Consider the following 21,749-nt stretch of genomic DNA (forward strand, 5'->3'; position numbering starts at 1 on the left):
TTGGCGCTCCCCAGCTTAATTGTTAAAAAAAATATATATCTACTATATTATGTTTATAATATAGTAGATATATATTTTTTTTTAACAATTAAGCTGGGGAGCGCCTATGATTTAGAGGTGATGCATTCCAGGAGGCATCTTCGCAAGCCAAGTGTCCGATTCGGACACTTGGCTTGCGAAGATGTCCAGGAGGTAATGAAATTAAGCTGCTTTAATATTTTTAGATTCACATGGAGTAAACATATTCTATCTCTGTCAGCATTCTAAAATCTACCGAGAGAGAGAGTCTATACATTTTTTTTTTAGTCTGGTCCCTGCCCCCGCCACTCACTGATCATTCGTTATTGGGGACTCCAATAACGAATGATCAATGAGTGGCGGGGGCGGGGACCAGACTATAAATTTTTTAGAGTTACTGCCCTTTGATTAAATTGTTTACAATAAACATGGCAAAACGAGTCGGCATTTTAACGGAGTTTAATTACGAGGACCTTGAAGTAAGTCCACATTTGAAAAAAAAATAATACGTCATTTTTACCGTAATGTTGCCTCGATATAGTGATAATGCAACATGTTCCCTCTATTATTACGAGTCATGTCCATGGTTCGCAACTTTCAGTTTCAGGTTGCGCCATGGGCGTGCGAAATCTACGGTAGCCCAAAGAGGACATGAATCATTCTATATATCTTTCATATTCGTAGTTTAGAATTGTGCATACCCTCTAATTGTTTTGGGTTTTTTCCTGGCTACATTTTGTAATTAGTCATCTACTGATGAAACCAGAGGGGGTTATACAATACAGGTTTCTTCTCCGCCACGGCCCGTCCTGGGCAGTGTCCACCAGAAAAAGCCATGGGCCTACGTTCTGCGTAACGACGCGACCTTCTATATAAATTTATAAATGAATAAATTTTGCCAATAAACTCCGAATCGCTTAAGCTTGCTCCCGAGTTACTGCTTGTGCCTTTTATTATTTGTTTCATACCGTAAGCTATTTTTGAATCTTACTTCGTTACCAGTTGCGTGAAATTTAAAATTCATAAAAGGCCCACAGGCTTAACAAATGTAACATTCTTAACGTGAAATTTATTTACGAAAGACCCGCGGGCTAATGATTTTTCTAAAAGTGAGTATTCAAATACAAGAGATCTATAACATTCGCATTTAATGTCCTTCGCGGCTGTTTGAAGCAGGGGGCATGCATTGTAAACATAAATAAATTTATAAAGTTAGCTAGTGATTACATAGGCAGATCCAGAAAGTTTTGTAAGGGGGGGGGTTTCTGCCATAAATTGGGGGGGGGGGGGGTCCATTCTGATTTTTTATTTTTACCCATTTCGCAAAATTTACTGATGATAAGAGGTTTCCAACCCTCGGACCCCCTTCTGGATCCGCCACTGGATACTATCGTGTATTTTAATCTTTATGGTTCTGTCTACTACAGTTATGGTATCCTTACTACCGACTGAGGGAGGAGGGATTTGAAACTTTTACTATTGGCCCCGAGAAAGGAAAGACCTATAACTCGAAACATGGCTATCCCTGCAAAGCGGAAGAGGGCATAGATGACGTCAGGGCTGAGGTAATCTATTTAAATATCATATCTTTACTTTGATTACATACTACTATTTGATTGATAAAGATAACCCAGCAGCTATTATTAGAATTTGGAATTCAGTTTATAAATTAGAATTCATTAGATATAATAATAGGAACACGTTCGTTATCATTGGTTGGGTGTAATTATTAACTACAAGCCCCATGTAGAAGTCTTCATTACAATTAATTGTACAGGGTCTATTGACATCCCTTCGTATATTTAAAAAAAATAGTCATAATCGTGTTATTCGCTCTGCGGAACGAATTAGCATGTATTCTACGTACTTAATTATAGCATTTATTCCGTAAATGTGAATGAATGATTTTTGCTTTTATAAACGGAATAAATAGCATGATTAAAAAAATTCAATAGTTAACACGTATAAACCAAGCATGCCAAACTAATTCGCTCCACGAAGCGAATAACATGATTATGCCAAAAAATAATAATAATTCAAACTCTGATGAAAAAACATAATTCCACAAAGAATAAAAAATGTAGAACGGGAGTAACACGAACCTCTGTACATACTCGAGATGGACTCAGGTGCTTGGAGTAACACGAACCTCTGTACATACTCGAGATGGACTCAGGTGCTTGGAGTAACACGAACCTCTGTACATACTCGAGATGGACGCAGGTGCTTGGAGTAACACGAACCTCTGTACATACTCGAGATGGACTCAGGTGCTTGGAGTAACACGAACCTCTGTACATACTCGAGATGGACTCAGGTGCTTGGAGTAACATGAGCCTCTGTACATACTCGAGATGGACGCAGGTGCTTGGAGTAACACGAACCTCTGTACATACTCGAGATGGACTCAGGTGCTTGGAGTAACATGAGCCTCTGTACATACTCGAACTTACGACAAAGACCAACATAATTTTTGCAATTTATTTTAGTATTTACATTGATCAAATTGTGATTTTAATGTGAAAAAGAAGAAAATAAGTTTGTAATTTTATGTACATACAAGTATATTTTCATATATATATATATATATATATATATATATATATATATATATATATATATATTTATATTTATATATATATGATACGTTCCTGTTTTATTATTAGAACTTGTAGATAGAAGCGCTGTGGGATCTATTCCTGTCAGCGTCATCTCACCTGATTCACAACCAGCGAGGGGATTTTTTCCATTTTTGGAATTCCTAATTCTATCCGCTTTGTTGCAGATATAAATAACAACAGATGTCAATGCGTTACCAGTTTTATCAATGCAAAATTTGCTCGATTTACTTATGCAAACAAATTCTTAATCACAAATACACAAGGATTTTAATAGATGTCCGTGAAATTTTATGAACTACTTCGTCATAAAAACATCATTTGATGATTTAAGTATGCCCCTCACAGCTCCATAGACGTAGTCGACTTTGAAAAATAATACATTATTTTTTTAATTTATTTTTTATTATTATTTTTTTTGGTATGTACTTTCGCTTCTTGTCTCATCACGATAGCGTTATATAAAAATCATAAATCAGATAAATATTGTCAACTTAAGATATCCTTCATTTTTGGTGGATATCCATGTTCGCCGACTTAACAAAGTTGATATTTATCAACTTGTCAACACTAGACACCCTGCCAGGGCCGTAAATTATATGGAGGCGGAGGAGGCAGCTGCCTCCTCCAACTTTTGAGCCAAAAAAAAATTAAAATTTAAAGTTCATTAGAATTTATGTTGTTTCCAATAACTAAGAACATGATACCTCCCTTAAAAAGCATTCCAAATCTTTCTTTTAGAATGAGTTAGTCAAGTAACATCTTTGAAGGCCCTAGAATCAAGGATTTTGCACGAAACGTGTTCAGTGTGCACAAAATGTGCTCAGGGCCTGGGCGGCCCCCAGACCCCCGCCTAATTTCCTGCCTCCTCCAAATTGAAGGTTAATTTACGGCCCTGCCTGCCTCAAACTACTAGTATTTAATACACTTACACCAGTAACACGGAATGTGATAAGTCCTCAAGATGTCCAATATGGCATGTCAAACGTTGCAATATTTGATCTTTTCCATTTGTATTGTATAGTTTTCCATTTGTATTCTATATTTTCCATTTGCATTGTATAATTTTTCATTTGCATTGTATAATTTCCATTTGTATTGTATAATTTTCCATTTGTATTCTGTATTTTCTATTTGTATTATATACTTTTTTCGTTTGCGTTGTATAATTTCCATTTGCTCTTAGCAAATACGGTACATTCCTGCGAAACGTGGCTCCTGAACTTCACCTTTTCAACATCTCACGCATTACCAAATTCGATAAACGATAACTTAAGATTAATCCATTGAATAGTCGTAACAAACCAAACTCGATGTTAACAATTGGTGGGGACCCAAGGGATGAATTAAGTCCCCCGAATCTACTGAATTCTGACTAAATAAAATGTGCTTGCTTTTCTGGACAGTTCTATTTAAAAAATGATCATGTTGGGGGTTGGCCATTGCTAGAGCTAGCTACGTATTTTTAAAAATAACTAGTCCTGCATGGACCTGGTCGCGGTAGCTCAGTAATATATCGCTTGATTTGTGGGCGGGAGGTCGTGAGTTCGAGTACCGCTCCTGCCATTGCCGCATCAAACCTAAGACATAAACAAAGGCAGTGATTGCTCCTTTGCCAAACACTCGGCATTTAAAAAAAGGGTGATGATAACGAACAGTGATCAATCTCATAACTCCTATAAGAAATAAAGGAGAGGGTAGAAGTGAGAATCACGGGTTTTTTTTCGATATGACCGTAAAACAGATATTCCGTGTCGCTGTAGGCGTTGGCACCATTGTGTACACACAGGTCACGTGCTACCCACATCATTAGTGTTAGCTTGATGACGCGACCTCTAATTATAGAATGCGTTGGCACGATAAAGAACGGTCATAGCTACAGCCCTGTACGCAAAGCACGTCTACATTTGTGGTACATCAGTGAACAATTTTCAAAGCAACGTTAACTAATGAAATCCTTCGTAACAAATCAAAATAAACATTCCCTGAGATACAATTCAAAGGAAAACTTATACAATACAAATGGAAAATATAGAATACAAATGGAAAATTATACAATACAAATGGAAAATATAGAATACAAATGGAAATTATACAATACAAATAGAAAATTATACAATACAAATGGAAATTATACAATGCAAATGAAAAATCATACAATGCAAATGGAAAACACAGAATACAAATGGAAAAGATCAAATATTACAATGTTTGACATGCCAGAGTCCAATGCGACATACGATGTTTTGATGTCGCACACATTCACTATTTACTACAAATCCGAGGCTGCATGCCGTGTTTTGAAAGGATAAACATTCCTTATTGCTATATGACCAAGAACATCAAGCATAGCTGAAATTATGTGGTTTTTCACCAAAAACTGGTGACTTCTCCATACGAGCATAAGATTCTCAATGATTTATTGAATTTATATTGTTTAACTCTCTCTCTCTCTCTCGAGAATATTTCACTCATATGGAGACGTCACCATTGCCGGTGAAGGGCTGTGAAATTTAAGCCTATGCTCGATGTTTGAGCAAGGGGGATCTTTATCGTGCCACGCCTGCTGTGGCATGGAGTCTCGGTTTTTGGCGGTGTCATCCGAAGGACCTCCCCATTTAGTCGCCTCGTACGACAAGCAATGGGTACTGAGGACCTATTCTAACCAGGATCCCCACGGGAAAGGTTCTCATTGAGGCAAAGGAGAAAGCTTATATAGCCTCCGTCTGATGTCTACCGGTAATCCTATCATGTCTAATACTATTCTGAATTAGAATGATGCGTAAAGCTGCAAACTCCCAATCACTAAAATTCTTTGCACTTTAATTTCGCAAGCTTTCGTTATGTTTCAGGACCTTGCCGCCATCATTATTCCAGGCGGATTTGCGCCGGATTACTGGAGAAGGGATAAAAGGTTCTTAGATTTGGTGAAGAACATGCTCGAATTAGGTAGGGTAATAGATACTGTTATTCCATACCAGTAGAATGACTAGATGAGATACGGAATCATGTATAGATGACTGGGGTGTGGCGGAATTGTTCGCTGAAGTAACTAACGAACATTTGGGCTGATATTAAGTTATTAACTGAACACTAACGACATCGCCAACAAACAGTGAATTCTTGGAGTCCGATAACAGTGGAAGTTGAACTTCAGTTCTCCTAAATATGAGTGCTTGTACAACACTAATTCCACTAAGTAAGATCTAGATTTCGGCAAATTACAATCACGATTATAAGCCATCCGTAAATAGTCGCTGCAATTTACAACTTATACATGTATCTACATTTTTCCTATTATTTTACCCATTTTAAAAAGCTCCAATATATGAATTTCCATATAACTTGCAACTGGATGTAAATTTCTCAGTTCAAGCGAAAAGAAAGGTTATTGGGCAGGTACTATAAAAATGAACATGGAATGTCCTGTGTGCTTTAATTTATAGTGGGTATTATTTTTTATATATCTATTTCATACTATCATTTTTATTTCATGTAGGAATATGAGGTATCACTGTCTAGTTTGTTGGGTATGTGAGGTGATTAACAACAATGGAAAACGTGAAAATTTATGCAAAACAATTAGTTTATATCACGTGTCCATTATAGTTAATCACCTTACAAAATACTAGACATTAATCCTTATTTACAGGGTTCGAAACTAACATATGCCCGTCAGTATGTGACTGGTGAAAAGTATGGCAGACTGACAGTGACTGGTTACATCATTTTGGAAAATATACTTATGAAATCTTATACACACATTCAGCTGGACTGGAGACGTAAAACGTTAGCTTCAAGCCCTGATTTACATGCTTGTAACAAACATACATGCATATGCGCAATAGTTGCTGACATTGAATGTTTCATAGCAAAGGAGTTTTGAATGCTGCGAATATTCTTGTTAAGTATTATCCTATTGCAGGCGGTTAATGTTGAATGATATGGCAGAGTTTCCTTCTTGTATTACGGGGACCATTTAAAACAATAAATAACAAAAATGACATCTTAATAAAATATCGTATTAATTTCATAATTTGGATAATATTCATTAAATAATCGTATATGCAAATAGGTCGAATGATATATAATGTGTGTTAAACTGTTCTTTTTATACTGATTTTGGCCATGGATTATACCACGCACAAGTACTCTGAAGGTGAATTAAAAATATGCTGGATTTCCTCATTGACAATATTTTCGTAGTCTTTGGTGATCAGGTCTTCCAACAGTCTGTTGGAATTCCCATGGGCACGAATTGTGCTTCTTTGTTAGCTGGCCTGTTTTTATAGTGGTTAGAGCATTGCGCTTAAAATCACACAGCCTTGGTTTATGACTAAGATGAGTCCAAATTAGTCATATATTTTGATGTTTTAATGTTAATACACCTATTATTTAAAGGCTTTCATCAGTGTATACAATTTTGAAGGCATTGAAGTTTTAAAAATACATCTTGTTTTATACTGTTGCTGAACATTAGAATTTAGCTTAGATATTCAGAACAGGAATTTTTTACTAGATTTCATAGCCCATGGAAGTAGTGATACTTTTTCACTAGTATTCAGGTGACCGATAAAGCCTGTGGGCCTCTTGTTTTTCCATATAATTCGTGATTCGTACTTGCATCGAGTCAAAAGTCTATCCATGAGCAAGGCATGGATTTATTAGCCGAGTTGCAACGAAATTGAACTCGGCTATTGGTTTGGTGATGCGGGCGGGCGGGTTGGGCGTCAACAATTGGTTTCCGGATGACAACTCGAAAAGGCTACAATCTAATCAAATGAAACTTTGCTATATTGTTGGGTACTAGGTAAGGAAGACCCCTATTAATTTTGGAGAAAAATAGTCAAGGTCACAGTGACCGAAAATAGAATGAAAATTTCAGAAAAAATTGCTTTCCGGATGATAACTCATAAACTTTAAATCTGAATCAAATGATACTTAAAGATATTGTTATGTATCAGATAAGGAAGACCCCTATGGATTTTGGAGAAAATAGGTCAAAGGTCAAGGTCACAGTGACCGAAAATAGATTTAAAATTCCAAAAAAGTTTGGTTTCAGGAGGATAACCCGAATATTTTTAATTTGAATCAAATGAAACTTGGATATATTGTTGGATACCAGCAAAGCAAGGCCCCTATTGATTTTGGAGAAAAAAAGGTCAAAAGTCAAGGTCACAGTGACCGAAAATAGATTGAAAACTTCAGACAAATATGGTTTCTGGACAGTTTAAAGCTGAAATTAGTTTTTCACAATTATATATATGCCACATCATTCCTGACTTTACAATGTATCCCATGCAACTCGGCTCATGCACCCCTGGGTGCATATATGGATTTTTTCAATATTATTACTGAATATTTACATTTCCAATTGTGTTTGCCTTTGATGTCTTTACCAATTTTAACCAACCAATTTTGAGAAACTTGTAACACAATTGCACCGGCAATAGTTTTGTTCCCGTCTTTGTCGTAGAATAGTGTTTGTGACATTTCATTCTGTCCAACATTTTGTAATTTAGGAACATATATTGCACTCTACGAGGCTGATAATCTTAAAAAAAAGAAAGGAAAAAAGAAGAAAGACTTACTTAGGGGATGCTTCCCAAACTTAGGCCATAATGATTATAGAATATGATTGACCGTACAAATTTCCATATTGCATACGAATTGGACATTTATTCCTGATATTTATTTTCTATTATGATTTAATCATGAATTATTCTTTCTTAATATGTAAAACTTATACGGTACCAATTTTGATGCACCAGATGCGCATTTCGACAAATAATGTCTCTTCAGTGATGCTCAACCGAAATGTTTGAAATCCGAAATAACTATGAAGTTTTAGAGCTAAATATAGCCAAAAACAGCGTGCCAAAAAAGTGGTCTATATAAGTATGAATTTGTAAGAGATATTGAAAGGGCTATTGTGTGTTAGTGTTTTTATCGAGAATAACTAACACATTTACCGTCATAATTTTGGTGAATGCCAATATTGTCGTTTAATAAAGCCGATTATACTTTCAGCAAATTGTAAAAAAGAGAACACAGGAAACGGTATATAATGCGTGCTTCACAACACAAGCTGATGTGGGGCTTACATGTACTGCTTCACAACACAAGCTGATGTGGGACTTACATGTACTGCTGCACAACACAAGCTGATGTGGGGCTTACATTCATTAACATGGTGAAAACGCCACGAGTTGTAGAACTTTACTTAATGAAAGATGAAGATAACGAACAGTGATCAATCTCATAACTCCTATAAGCAATACAAAATAGATAATTGGGTAAACCAGAGGTGGGATCAGGTGCCTAGGAGTAGTATTTCCTGTCGACCGGTCACTTAATGTATTTCTCAGCTATCATCAAGCTGTGATATACACATACATGTGCTTTATTTTGCTTAGCAAGAATAAAAAGTCCTAGCTTAAAAACCTGTGACATAAGATAGAGAGACAAACCTAGAGCCCCGTGTGTAGAATATTTCCCGAAAATTGAGTATTTTTTCCAAAAATATACATGTACTACGTTCAAAAATCTGTAATTTTTTCAAACATCAAAACCAAAATTAGAAAATTGTTGTGAGTCAGAAATAATTGCAATGCACAGACCCTGAATTGTAGAAAGGCCTTAGCTTGACAACTGTGACAGGGGTTGAATTGAAACCAAATACTCACTTTGTAATATTTTCACAAAACTGACTAAGTTCAACAACTTGGTATTTTCTCAAACATTGAAGAAAATAAAAACTACTGCCATAAACACATCTTCAAAACCCTTACAAATAAACACTCTGTAAAATAAGGCCCTCACTTGAAAACTGTGAGCGAAGTTAGACAGACAAAGCATGTACCCCGCCATGTAACATAAAATTCCAAATAAAATGGCAAAACTTCTTGCAAGGTAGATTGAAATAGGGTCAAAATTGCAACATGATATAGAAGACCCACCAAGACCATACACAGAATGTTTTAGCTTCGATATGTAACTGAGAAATGAAAGCAAAAACAGAAACCCCCGAGTACACGGACGTACGGACACCGCTGTTCCATATTCTACAAAGGTTATTGCAAAGATCAAAGGAATACCACGGCCATTAATCTGCGATATTCCTTCATACGTAATAAGTAATTATGAAAAATCGATACACATCTCGCTTGCACTTCGTGTTTTTCTAAATAGATACAAACATAAACTTAATAACTGATCATTCACTTATATAATCATAAAAATCAATTAATATATGTTGCAAAACAAGTTGATAATTGACAGAAGAACATTTGCTATTCAATATAGATCAATCGCCTGCATTCCGAGATAGATACAAACGAAAATGAGTTTGCACGTGTGTGTAGTTTTCTTGGACTGTATATTCAAGGCAGTTGATATAATCTGTCAACACCAAACTAAATGCTGGAAACATTTTTAAAGATAGATCTAGCGTACCCTACCACCTCACTTTCTTCACCAGAAAAATGACCTTGTCCGTTTCGGAAACTACCGTGATGTCACGATCGAAGTGACTTAATTCGTAGCTGAATAGGTAAACGTCAATCTGATTAAAATCAGATCTTTGATCCGCTCCGTTATTGTTATGTCGCTACACAAAGCTTTGTATGGCAATAACGGAGCGGATCAAAAATCTGATTTTAATCAGATTGAGGTGAACATCTAAGCCGTAGTAGAATAAATAAAGTTCTCGTTTTCGAAGATGATGCAGGATAATTACCGAGGTCGAAAAATGCTGGAAGTTTTGAAATATAAAAGCCGACACTATGATTATATTTCTAAACAACATTTCTCGACCAGGAAAACACGAACTTTATTTCTTAGGTATACGTTGGGGCTAGAGATTGGTGTATCTAGAGAAGCGCGTGTAACATGTAAACAGGATCAAGTAAGATATCGATATCTTAATGATTTGAATATCATATCCCGCCTTCTTTTCAGCTGGATTTCTTACGCAATATGCAAGTATCGAGACATTCCCAATCTGTAGGATACCTGAGTAATATACAATTAAAATATCTATTCGGAGTGAATAGGTAACTGTAAGTAAACATATATATCTAACAAATGACAATTCTTCTCATCTGAACATCTATTTGGGGGAAAATAACAGACATTAGCCAATATCAACAGCAAATACACAGAGGTATACCAATGTTTAATCGAAAGAAAAATGTTTGGTATCATCCGCATAAAGACCTAGCTTTTCAATAAATCCGACCATGTGTCAAGATGTTGTATGAGACATATTGCAAACAGCCAGACAGACAAGGGTGGATGCATATAGGCATTGCTAATCAGAGAGAAACGTAAGCAATGTTAACTTCCCCGAATGTTTTGTTTGAAAATAGTGTACTGGTTTTCTATTATTTTCGTGAATTGGAATTTGAAATGCTTCGATTCAGTGCATTAAAGTACATGACCTGACTAAACGATATGCAATTTATAGAGACATGTAATGACACAGAGGTTCTTAAACTGTTGAACAGTCTAGCTCAATGGTCACACACTTCTAAGAGGGTTACTGGCCATCCAGACTGGTGACCTTTTACTATGGAAAGGGTAACTGGTCACGGGTACACAAAAATGTAGGTTAAAACAGGTAAAATATGCGCTCCGTTTTATATGCATTCTATAAAAGATATCTGAGGAGTCTGTAGATGAGTTTTAAATTGATCTTTACGTAGACGTGAAGATGAAATAATGAGATGCATGTACGAATGAAGGATTGATTGATTTATTGTATATAATTGTTTAACGTCCCTCTCGAGAATTTCTAACTCGTGTAGAGACGTTCAAATGAAGGAATCGGTGACGTTTTGTGGTAATGGTTAGAATGCTAGGCCTCTAGGTATATATGCTAGCATTTCCGATATCATATCAACTATCTTTTGCACATAATAGACGATGCATGGAGTTTATTTTCTAGACTAAACTAGCTGCAATAATGTAGCCCTCTCTGATTTTTTTTTAGGGAGAGGGCTACAACTCCTTAGGATCTCCGTAATGGTGCAAATGTGGGAGTGATTCACTCCCGCAACATTTGCGCTCATTCTAAACATTTCCTGACTTTCTTTACGTAAATAAAATTATATTCTATGTTTCTTAGTCAATATATAAATTTACAACCTGCAACTTAAGATTTGTGAGGCTCTATTCTACCGTTTTCAACAATTTCGATAAATTCCAATTTCTAGATTCATATTTGTGCGCCATGTTTGATGTACTGAAGTTTCAACTTCCAGTTGTCAAGTCATTTGCATATGCCATATAAGGTAGTATTTACATCAATGGACAAGTATGGAGGCGAAAGCTATTTCGTCGGCATTGAAAAGGTTTGAATTTAATATCAAGTTAAAAGCCGAACAGCAGAGTGTAAATTCTTTCTGCAACAATATGATTTTCCTTTCTTTGTCGAAGTGGCTCGAGTAACTACATTTTCGCGCTGATTGTCAATGTTTAGGCTTTTCATTAGATCCACCTACGAGATTTCGCGATAACAAGCATGGCGGAGCAGACGAAGAATTTTGTATGCTGTACATTATATTTAATGAAAAACACCTTTATTAGACATGCCCGAGCACAAGTTGGTACTCCTTTTGGTGTAAACAACATTTGGGACAAATACACAGAGTTTATTATCGGTTATTCATAAAATTATTTTGCACCATTACGGAGATCCTATGGAATTGTACCCTATCCCGAAAACGTCAGAATAAAAAAAAAATTGGATAGGGCTACATTATTGCAGCTAAGACTAAACATGTCCAAACAATTCTCAGTTTAAAAACAAAGCCTTCGGGTATTGCATTGAAGGATTAAGCAGTCGGGACACTACAGTCCAGAAAAACGTAAGACGTTACGTCACCAGATTGCACAGGTCATTATTGAGTCAAATGATATAAGAAAAATGGCCGCGATTTGTTCGTTGTGTGATAAACTCTCCAAATTGTCACAGTATGTTATCGTTAATATAACTGAATATGACTATTAAAGGGGCATTAGCTTTGAAAGTTATGGCAATCTTCTCTCTCAAAATCTTTCGATGACACAGGAACATATATATTCATGACTAATAAAAACATTTATTTTGTACAAAAACAAGAGAAACCTGATAACACTACCTTTACTTTAGTGTAAAACAAATATATAAGGAAGAATTAGTGTCTTGCAAGACAAGACAATGATTATTCAATCACCAAAATTACATATACATGTAACTGCTTTGAGGTTCAAATTAAAGTGTTTGAAATAATTATGTTGTTATTACTGAAATATGTAATATAGAGCAATTTTCATTGAATTCAATTTTTGGTTACAAAATGACAGTTAATGCCCGTTTAACTGAACAAGGGTTTCACTCCGTATTTCTTTTCTAAACATCCATCTTACTTCTCTCATAATTTCGTATATTCGGTTGTGTAACTCTTATTACCGTCTTCCGTGGAGTAGGTGAAATTTCTTTCACTCATGTATCCGTTCATGAATGTGTCTATTTCAATATATAGAATGCATTTGTTTTGAACAATGTCCCGTGGGGATCCGGGTTAGAATACGTCATCAGTACCCCTTGCTTGTCGTAAGAGGCGACTAAATGGGACGGCCCTTCGGATGAGACCGCAAAAACCGAGGTCTCGTGTCACAGCAGGTGTGGCACGATAAAGATCCCTCCCTGCTCAATGGCCATAAACGCCAAGCATAGGCCTTAATTTTGCAGCCCTTCACTGGCAATGGTGACGTCTCCATATGAGTGGACAATTCTCGATAGGGACGTTAGACAATATACAATTAATCAATGTATAGAAGGCATCTTTCATAATTTCTGTAAAGGTCAATTTTCGGCAGTGGCTAATTTTGTTAAAAAACCACCTGTAAAGTAGAAGCAACTATTTCTAAATTAAAACGTTTTCCTAGTAAAACTGTATGTACTTATAGAACAGACCGCTTTAAGATATTTATAACTCAGTGGTAGAGCGTTCGCCTCGTAACCGAGAGGTCGTGAGTTCGAGTCCCGCTCATGCCATGACCGCGTCAAACATATGGCGTAAAATAGGTAGTGATTGCTCCGTCGCCAAACGCTAAACATTTACAAGTGAGGATTAAGAGTTTCGGATATGACCTTAAAAACGGAGGCCCCGTGTCGCGACAGGCGTTAGCATGGTAAAGAGATCTCCCTGCTACGGCCGTAAGCTGTGGTACTTCACTTACTACTGCTGACGTCTCAATATGAGTGAAAAATTCTCGCCGCGATGTAAAACAATCAATCGAACTATCTATCAAGATATTTTATACCAAAACGACGAACGAAAGTAACAGCAAATGGATTTTTGTTTCTGTCGCATTTGTCCCACGCCGGAGGTGCTTCACATTTTCGCCATGAATAGTTGTATTCTGTGACCTACATCCGGTGTTTTTTTTTGTTTTTTTTTTTTATTTCCTTCTTGATTTGAAAAGGAAAAGGCCGGGTAAAGTTGTTATAGAATGAATAACAACACAGTGCTGAATTTTATGTATCGTCAGGAAGACGCCCTGTATTATACATCACTCGTGTAGTGTCATTAAGATATGTCGTGTGTCTCAACAATACACATTTAATAAAAGTATATCATTCTGAAGTTACTTATCTTAAATCATTTATAGAATTTACGATTTAATTTGTATAGCATTGGATTGAGGATTCGAGCCACATCTAGTCAAATATTAGCATTGCCACACCTAGTCAAATATTAGCATTTCCACACGTAGTCAGATATTGGCATTTCCACACGTAGTCAGATATTAGCATTTATCACGCCTCAGACAAAATTGTTGAAATCTGATTGGTCAGATCTTGGTCACATGACGCCGTGAAAAAAACCGTATCATGCGAGTAAAATCCGTATTGGGCGAGTAATTTTATTTATCGTCGGGTTCGACTTGCAGCCGTTTCAAAAGGAAAGACATTTGACTAAGTTGTATGATATAGACCCCCACATATACAGTTAGAGGTCTTCGACGTGATAAATTCGTTACACAGTCAGTTAGTGACCTGATACGGAAAAATACATGGTGTGAAAAGAAAACCCGTATCGGGCTCGGCTTCGCCTCGCCCGATACGGGTTTTCTTTTCACACCATGTATTTTTCCGTATCAGGTCACTAACTAACTGTGTAACTAATATTCCACACCTAGTCAGATATTAGCATTTCCACACCTAGTCAGATATTAGCATTTCCACACCTAGTCAGCTATTGGCATTTCCACACGTAGTCAAATATTGGCATTTCCACACCTAGTCAGATATTGGCATTCCCACACCTAGTCAGATATTAGCATTTCGTCCTGTAGTCCTGTGTCTCTCTGACTTGTACAATATTTCTCTAACAAAGAGATCCTTGTTTGACTTTACAAGTAAATTAGGAGAGCGTAATCTGAAATACACGTGCGTGTGTATAGAGGCATTTTGATGATTTGGTAAAGACAATTTACAAAGTCTCTTATCTCAAAAGAAATAACTTATGAGGTCATATTAAAGCTCTGTGACTAGCGCCATAAATGAACTGCATATACAATAATATAATATGTGTTTGTGAAAGTCCTTGTAAACGTGATTAAATGGAAACACACTACCATTCTGTGAAAGTGGGTCCTCGATCAATTCTTTCTTTCACAGAATGGGCAGTGTCTGGCATTATCGTTGTCTACATTGTTAAAGCAATGGACATTCACAAGGAAACACGTGTCCTACCGTATATACTCGCTATAAGTCGGTCCGCCTATAAGTCGGTTGTATTTTATAAGGTTATTTTGTAGGAATTTGTCATTGACCCGCTTATAAGTCGGTACAATTTTTTGTCAGAATCGGTTGAAAATTTCAAGTCAATGCTCTAGTGTTTTTACCTATGTTTCAAAAAATATTTTGAGAAATTAATAATTATGTGGTGCTCAATATCCAAGCCATATCCATTTGGGGTTTAAACACAACCCTTGATCTATTATGGACAATGATCCCTTGTTTACCTAAGCAATTTTGGTCTCCTTATTACCAGTACCTGACACCGTGTTTACTTAGTGGCACTCGCCCTGCGAAAACCGTTATTGTGGGATTCTGGTATAATTCCTTGTATCAACAATAGAGTTTTTAAGAGTCAAGAATGATGATCTAAATTATCTGTTAACAATATTCAATCTTTTATGAAATATATTTCAGCCGGTATACATTTGAATATTTCAATATCAAATCGGGTTCGTAATTCAACTTAGAATAGTTGAATAATAAACGATAGATTAGTTGAATTGGAAGTATTAGTTACCGGTGTTTAAATAATTTTTAACTAGATAAAATATGTAAATACTTGAACTTTATACATAATTTTAAAAGACATAAACAATACATCTAGATATTTGTGAATAATTACCATTTGTGTGGTAGTTCATGATAATTATCGGAGTTGTTTAAAAAACACTACATTACGCCGCCCAGAAAAATACCAATCTTCTTATGACGCGCCTATAAGTCGGACATAGAGTTTTGGACCAAAAATTGACTCCCAAAAATCCGACTTATAGGCGAGTATATACGGTATATGGCTAATTCATTAGTTGGTTATTTTTTGGTTTTATATATTACTAGTCTTTTGTTAAATTACTAAAGCTTTAAAAGAGAAAAAATTTCTTCAGCAGGGATAGAAATGAATACCGGTAATGAGATGAAAACAATAGTGATTTAATATTTCTAAAATGTTTACTGGTTTCTAAATATTTCGTAACACCTTTTTAAACTTGCATTAGCAATTTACATATAATGTATATATTATATATATACAGCATAATATTTTTGTTGTATAGAAACTTTATATAAGACAGCCACCAATAAAAACTGGGCGCCACCAACTGAAAAATTGTTGAGTGTGGCGGAAAACATCAATCAATCAAATTTCGAGATGAAGAAAAATCATTGATGAAGCCCCTAACTACATGAATGACCTCGATATGTCTCTTCTTTTTACTGTGCATGAATGGGGATAGAAATACATTGTCTTTTTATGCATGAATGTAAAATTCTTCATATAATGAACGTGTGTTGTGATTAAGTGTCTCCCTGTATATTCGTGTTAATATGGGAACGGTTTGTAAATAGAAATAGACCCGGGTAGTCTTAAGACAAACAGCCTTGAAGTCAAAATCGTAAACTAACATGTCGTGAGTGATGTTCCTACACTGACGGAAAATACAGTGATATGGAGTGAAATACCCACATCCAGAAAGGTTAAACGTTTAATGATGTACGTGTGTTATATAATGTGAATTTTAGTTGAGCTTCATAAAGGGAGTAATTCTGTTTGATTGGTTATGAAACAACAATGTTTAGAAAATGGCGGCACGTTTAAACGTATGGTGATAGCGTAATCTGGAAAATATCGATAAGGAAAATGTGTTACGAAACTGTTGATAAATTCACGTAATGTCACCAGTGTGGTGCTACACATGGGGAAAGGAGTACTTTTTTGCTAATTATTGTAATTGTGAGCTTTTCGTCAATATAAATGTTATCATATATGGAAGTTCTAAAACAGAAGAAAAATATGCGAGTGTGGATTTGGGGAAAACTGGGTTTTCTCGTGTTTGCCTCCACATGACAAGAAGGATTAATTATCAGTGCTTCTGATGACATGACTTACGAAATCTAACGAAGAGAGAGAGACGCACACCCTTCCCTTGCTGGTTATTATAGCCTCGTGTTAAAACACATGATAACATTTGTTGGTAAGTGAAAACAAAATATTGAAAGATAAAACTCCTACTGCATGCCATAAAAGAATTTTATTTTTAAACAGAAATATTAATGAAACCACAGTCCACTTTAATATGTGATATGGTCGACAATTTGTTCCTTGGTATAGCTTTTACTTTTACATTTCAGGCCCTTCTCATTATACACATATTATTACATTCATAACCTTGCAACTTTTGAAGAATACAGGTGACCATGACCCGAGTTGTAAAATCTGATTTCAGGTCGTATTTTTTCTATTTGGCTAAGTATCGTCTAATTTTGATATTACCTAAATCTTGAGGTAAGACATGTGACAGTTCAAAAGTATTAATGAAGGTGCTGTGAATAATTCTAAAAATCAGACGATTTCAGGCGCACTGTAATATTTGGTCAACAGATTTAGCCAGTTGATTATGACATTGTATAATTTGAATTGTATTTATTTAATAGTGTTTATATTATATTTATTTTTCTGTGGAACTTCGGTTCACAAATTCTTCTAATGAGATCGGAGTTCAGGATGAGTGTGCTTATCCTCACGTCGCAACATACCCAATTTCATTTAATTTACAGTGAAATAAATAATAATGAACTTAGCTTCCAAAATTTGTGTTCGCTAATCAAATTTACACTTCTCTTAGTCTCCCATTGAATGACATTATCATATTTGTAAATTTTATTGAATTATGTTATCATATTTGCAAATTTTTTGAATTATGTCATATTTGTGAATTTTGAAATTACCGTATGGAGATAAATACACGCAATAAATTCTAACTTTACAATATGAGAACATCAAGAATTTCTAATTAGACGTCATTCTAATTTTCAAATGTAAAATAACTTCCAAAACTTTAAAGTTTAGAAATCAAAACAAAAGTTACATTTTCATTAATCTGACGAATTATTTGGTGAAACAAATTTGGCCCAACTAGGGTATACGGATAAATGCGGGTAAGTAGTTCTGACTTATTATTTATTCTTTTCCCGCGTGTATGTTCCATGTATATGCATTTTAACATAAAGAGGTCAGAGCGTTCGCCCCGCATGCGGTAGGCCGGGGTTCGAATCGGCCACGACAGACCCAAGTCGTTAAAACTCCCGTGTCACAGTAGGTGTGCACTGCTGAATGGCCGTAAGCGCCGAGCAAAGGCCTAATTTTGAGGCCATTCACCAGTCTTGGTGACGTCTCCATATGAGTGAAAAATTCTCGAGTGAGATACAATCAATCAATCAATCTACGGTTATGCTGTCGGAAATAATGGCTTTATGACTATTTCTAGAGGAAGTGTATAAATATTGCTATTACAAGTGATGGATTTAGAATGTTTCCTCTAGTGCTAGAAATTCTAGCACCTAAATATATTCCAGTTCTTCTCCAGTATGAATTTAGTTCATAATAGTTACATTACTTCTTTAACTCCGACTTATAATAAGGGACCTCCTTTTAAGTACCAAGAAGCCCTTCATACCAAAAATTGGAAGACTTGTGGTGAATGGCGATTCTTGCTACGATTACTGGTAGCCGTGGCCCATTTGTTAGAGCGTTCGCTTCGTGCGTTGGGGGTTGTGGGTTCGATTCCAAATTTGTGTTTAATCTAAGACATACAACTAGGTAATCAGTGCCGCCCCAACCGCTGGACATTTAGAACCGAGAGTCGCGAGTCTTTCGGGTAATTAGTGCTTCCCCACACTCTCGACGTTTAGAAAGGTAATTAGTGCTTCCCCACACGCTCGACGTTTAGAAATGAGAGCTACGTTTCTTTCGGGTAAGACCTTTAAAACCAAAACGAACAAAACACAAATTGCAAAGGGATGTTAAATAAACTTTATTACTTTCCTCTATTGTGTATTGTTGTCTTCACGTGAATCTTGGAAGTAAGTTTCGTTATTTCCTGATTTAATTGTGTGTGTGTTTTAGTAATCTCATGGAGCGAGACTAGTTTTTGCTATCATATTCATGCAGATTTTATGCCTTTCAAGCCTAGTCACACATGTCTTACGCCATTTACAAATAGCCTTAAAGAATACCCTAAAGTAGTCAAGTTGTTGAAGACCGAACGAAATTATAACAAAATTGATGTGTATGTTGATATACTAAAAGTGAGCGTTTAATTCCCATTTCAAACTTGAAAGATTCTCGAAATCCCCGTGAAAACAATATTCAATCAATAAATAAAATGTGAAGATAACGAACAGTGATCAATCCTATAAGCAATACCAAATAGAGAGTTGGGCAAACACGGACCCCTGGACACACCAGAGGTGGGATCAGGTGCCTAGGAGGAGTAAGCATCCGCTGTCGACCGGTCACACCTTTCGTGAGGCCTATATCTTGATCAGGTAAACGGAGTTATCCGTAGTCAGTGTGCCAAGAACGGCCTAACAATCGGCATGAAACACGCCAGACAGCATTTGACCTAATGATAGGTTGTATTGGCAACCCAGATCGTTATAACGACCGTAGAATTTGCGAAATGCCGACTTTAAACGAGATTGTTGAAACTCCTGCACGATCAACTTGTTTGTCAGTAGCCTGCCTCGATTTGAAAACTGGTCATACTTGGAACAATCTCTTGCGTATCGAATCAGTTGAGTTGAGAGATATAAACACCATCCAATCCGAAGATTTGTGTATGAATGCTGTATACTTCCAGAAAGACCATTCGGAATATCTGTCAATCAACGACGGGTCGTCTATGAACGCTAACCCCGGTATTAGTTACCAAAACTACATTTGTAACACCCCTCTGGATCTTCAAGTCGCATGTAACCTCCCAGGGAACCAAAATAACCTTCAAAATCAATGGATATTAGACTATAAAAGATTATATACCCAAATATTTGTTTATTGAATTGATGAATTAATGAATAACACAGACATGATCTACAGTTGCGTTAAATTGAAGCCTCTCATCATCTATGCTGATTCGTCTGTATGCAAGGTGAAGATAACGAACAGTGATCAATCTCATAACTCCTACAAGCAATACAAAATAGATAGTTGGGCAAACACGGACCCCTGGACACACCAGAGGTGGGATCAGGTGCCTAGGAGGAGTAAGCATCCCCTGTTGACCGGTCACACCCGCCGTGAGCCCCATATCCTGATCAGGTAAACGGAGTTATCCGCAGTCAAATCAATGTTGCTTTATGGGACATCCAAGAAGCATGTAAAGACGGCACGGCTTTGGGTGAGGTGTTACAAATTATGACCTATACAATCTACAAGTATACATGATGTCCAAGGCTGCAGCAGTGAGGGTTGTTTATCGTATAATCGCCTGTCGTGAAACGTGACCTCCGTTAGACACGTTACTTTCATTTGTAATTCGGGATGCTTGACGACAAAGCAGTCACGTGTTAGGTTTGACGCGGCGACGGGATCGAAAATCGAATGCAAAACATACCATGAAATACCCTGAGTCATTAAACCCCGTGTGTGTTTACATGTGTCGTGATTTCCTGCCTTAGCAACCACATGCAGCATGATGTAAGAATCCCAAGTTTACCACTTGAACTTACTCTGTAGTTTCGAATGACCACTGAAGTGCACACCCAGTCCATTTAGTTTCGGAAAAACAAACTCGCACTGCTCATCTTTTATATGTATTTTCTCAATTGGTAAGGATAATAAAGAAATTGATTATCTTACAAGCTTTTGAATTTAATACTACAGGACAGCCTCACGTGCCGTAGCGCCGTTGTTTCTATCCGTTATGAAAATACCCGACTTGTTCAGTTTATCAAAACATGTGACATCGTAGTACCATTGAGATGTCCATGTATCAGGCCAAAAAGCGCTACATACTCACAAAAAGTTTAAACTGTTTGTATATCGGTGATACCATTTGTCACAAATCCTCAATTTCTTTATTTTGCAATTCGTGGGTGTATACGTGTATATCGTTTCCTGGTTAAACAACTGTCAGGTTCACGTGCCGTATAACAATGTAAACATTCCTGTGTTAAATGGCTTAGGTACAAGGTACTCCATTTCCTATTGCGAAGGTAAAGGGCATATCTGATTACATAATCTGGGCAGATCCAAAACCGAAACCATGTACTTATCTTGCTTTCCCGTGTTTAAGAATAAATCGATATACTGTCTGAATATTGCATCACTGACTTGTCCTTGACGGTGAATGATTCATATGCAGGTAAACTGATAAGGGGGTCCAATATTCATTGTCTTGTCAGCCTAATAATAATAGTAATTTATTTAGCAACTGCACAGTTGAAAGTAAAAAATCACAGTTCACATGTAAACTTTCATTAAAATTTATAAAATTAATAACATTTTAACATACTACAAAAGACAAGCATAAGGTTATTCGCAC

At 36.3% G+C, this 21,749-nt stretch overlaps 1 protein-coding gene across 1 annotated transcript in view; it reads left to right on the plus strand.

Annotated features, from left to right (window-relative positions):
• The first annotated feature begins 391 nt into the window (after nucleotides 1–391).
• The window catches only part of LOC125673698 (putative cysteine protease YraA), a 74,187-nt gene continuing 52,829 nt past the window's right edge, over nucleotides 392–21,749 (plus strand). The window contains exons 1-3 of the mRNA XM_048910389.2: nucleotides 392–497; nucleotides 1,446–1,583; nucleotides 5,489–5,585. Of these exons, the coding sequence (XP_048766346.1) occupies nucleotides 447–497; nucleotides 1,446–1,583; nucleotides 5,489–5,585 (286 nt within the window). The 5' untranslated portion in view covers nucleotides 392–446. The remainder of the gene's footprint in view (nucleotides 498–1,445; nucleotides 1,584–5,488; nucleotides 5,586–21,749) is intronic.

The sequence above is a fragment of the Ostrea edulis genome, chromosome 1 (assembly GCF_947568905.1).
Source record: "Ostrea edulis chromosome 1, xbOstEdul1.1, whole genome shotgun sequence".
NCBI classification, from domain to species: Eukaryota; Metazoa; Mollusca; class Bivalvia; order Ostreida; family Ostreidae; genus Ostrea; species Ostrea edulis.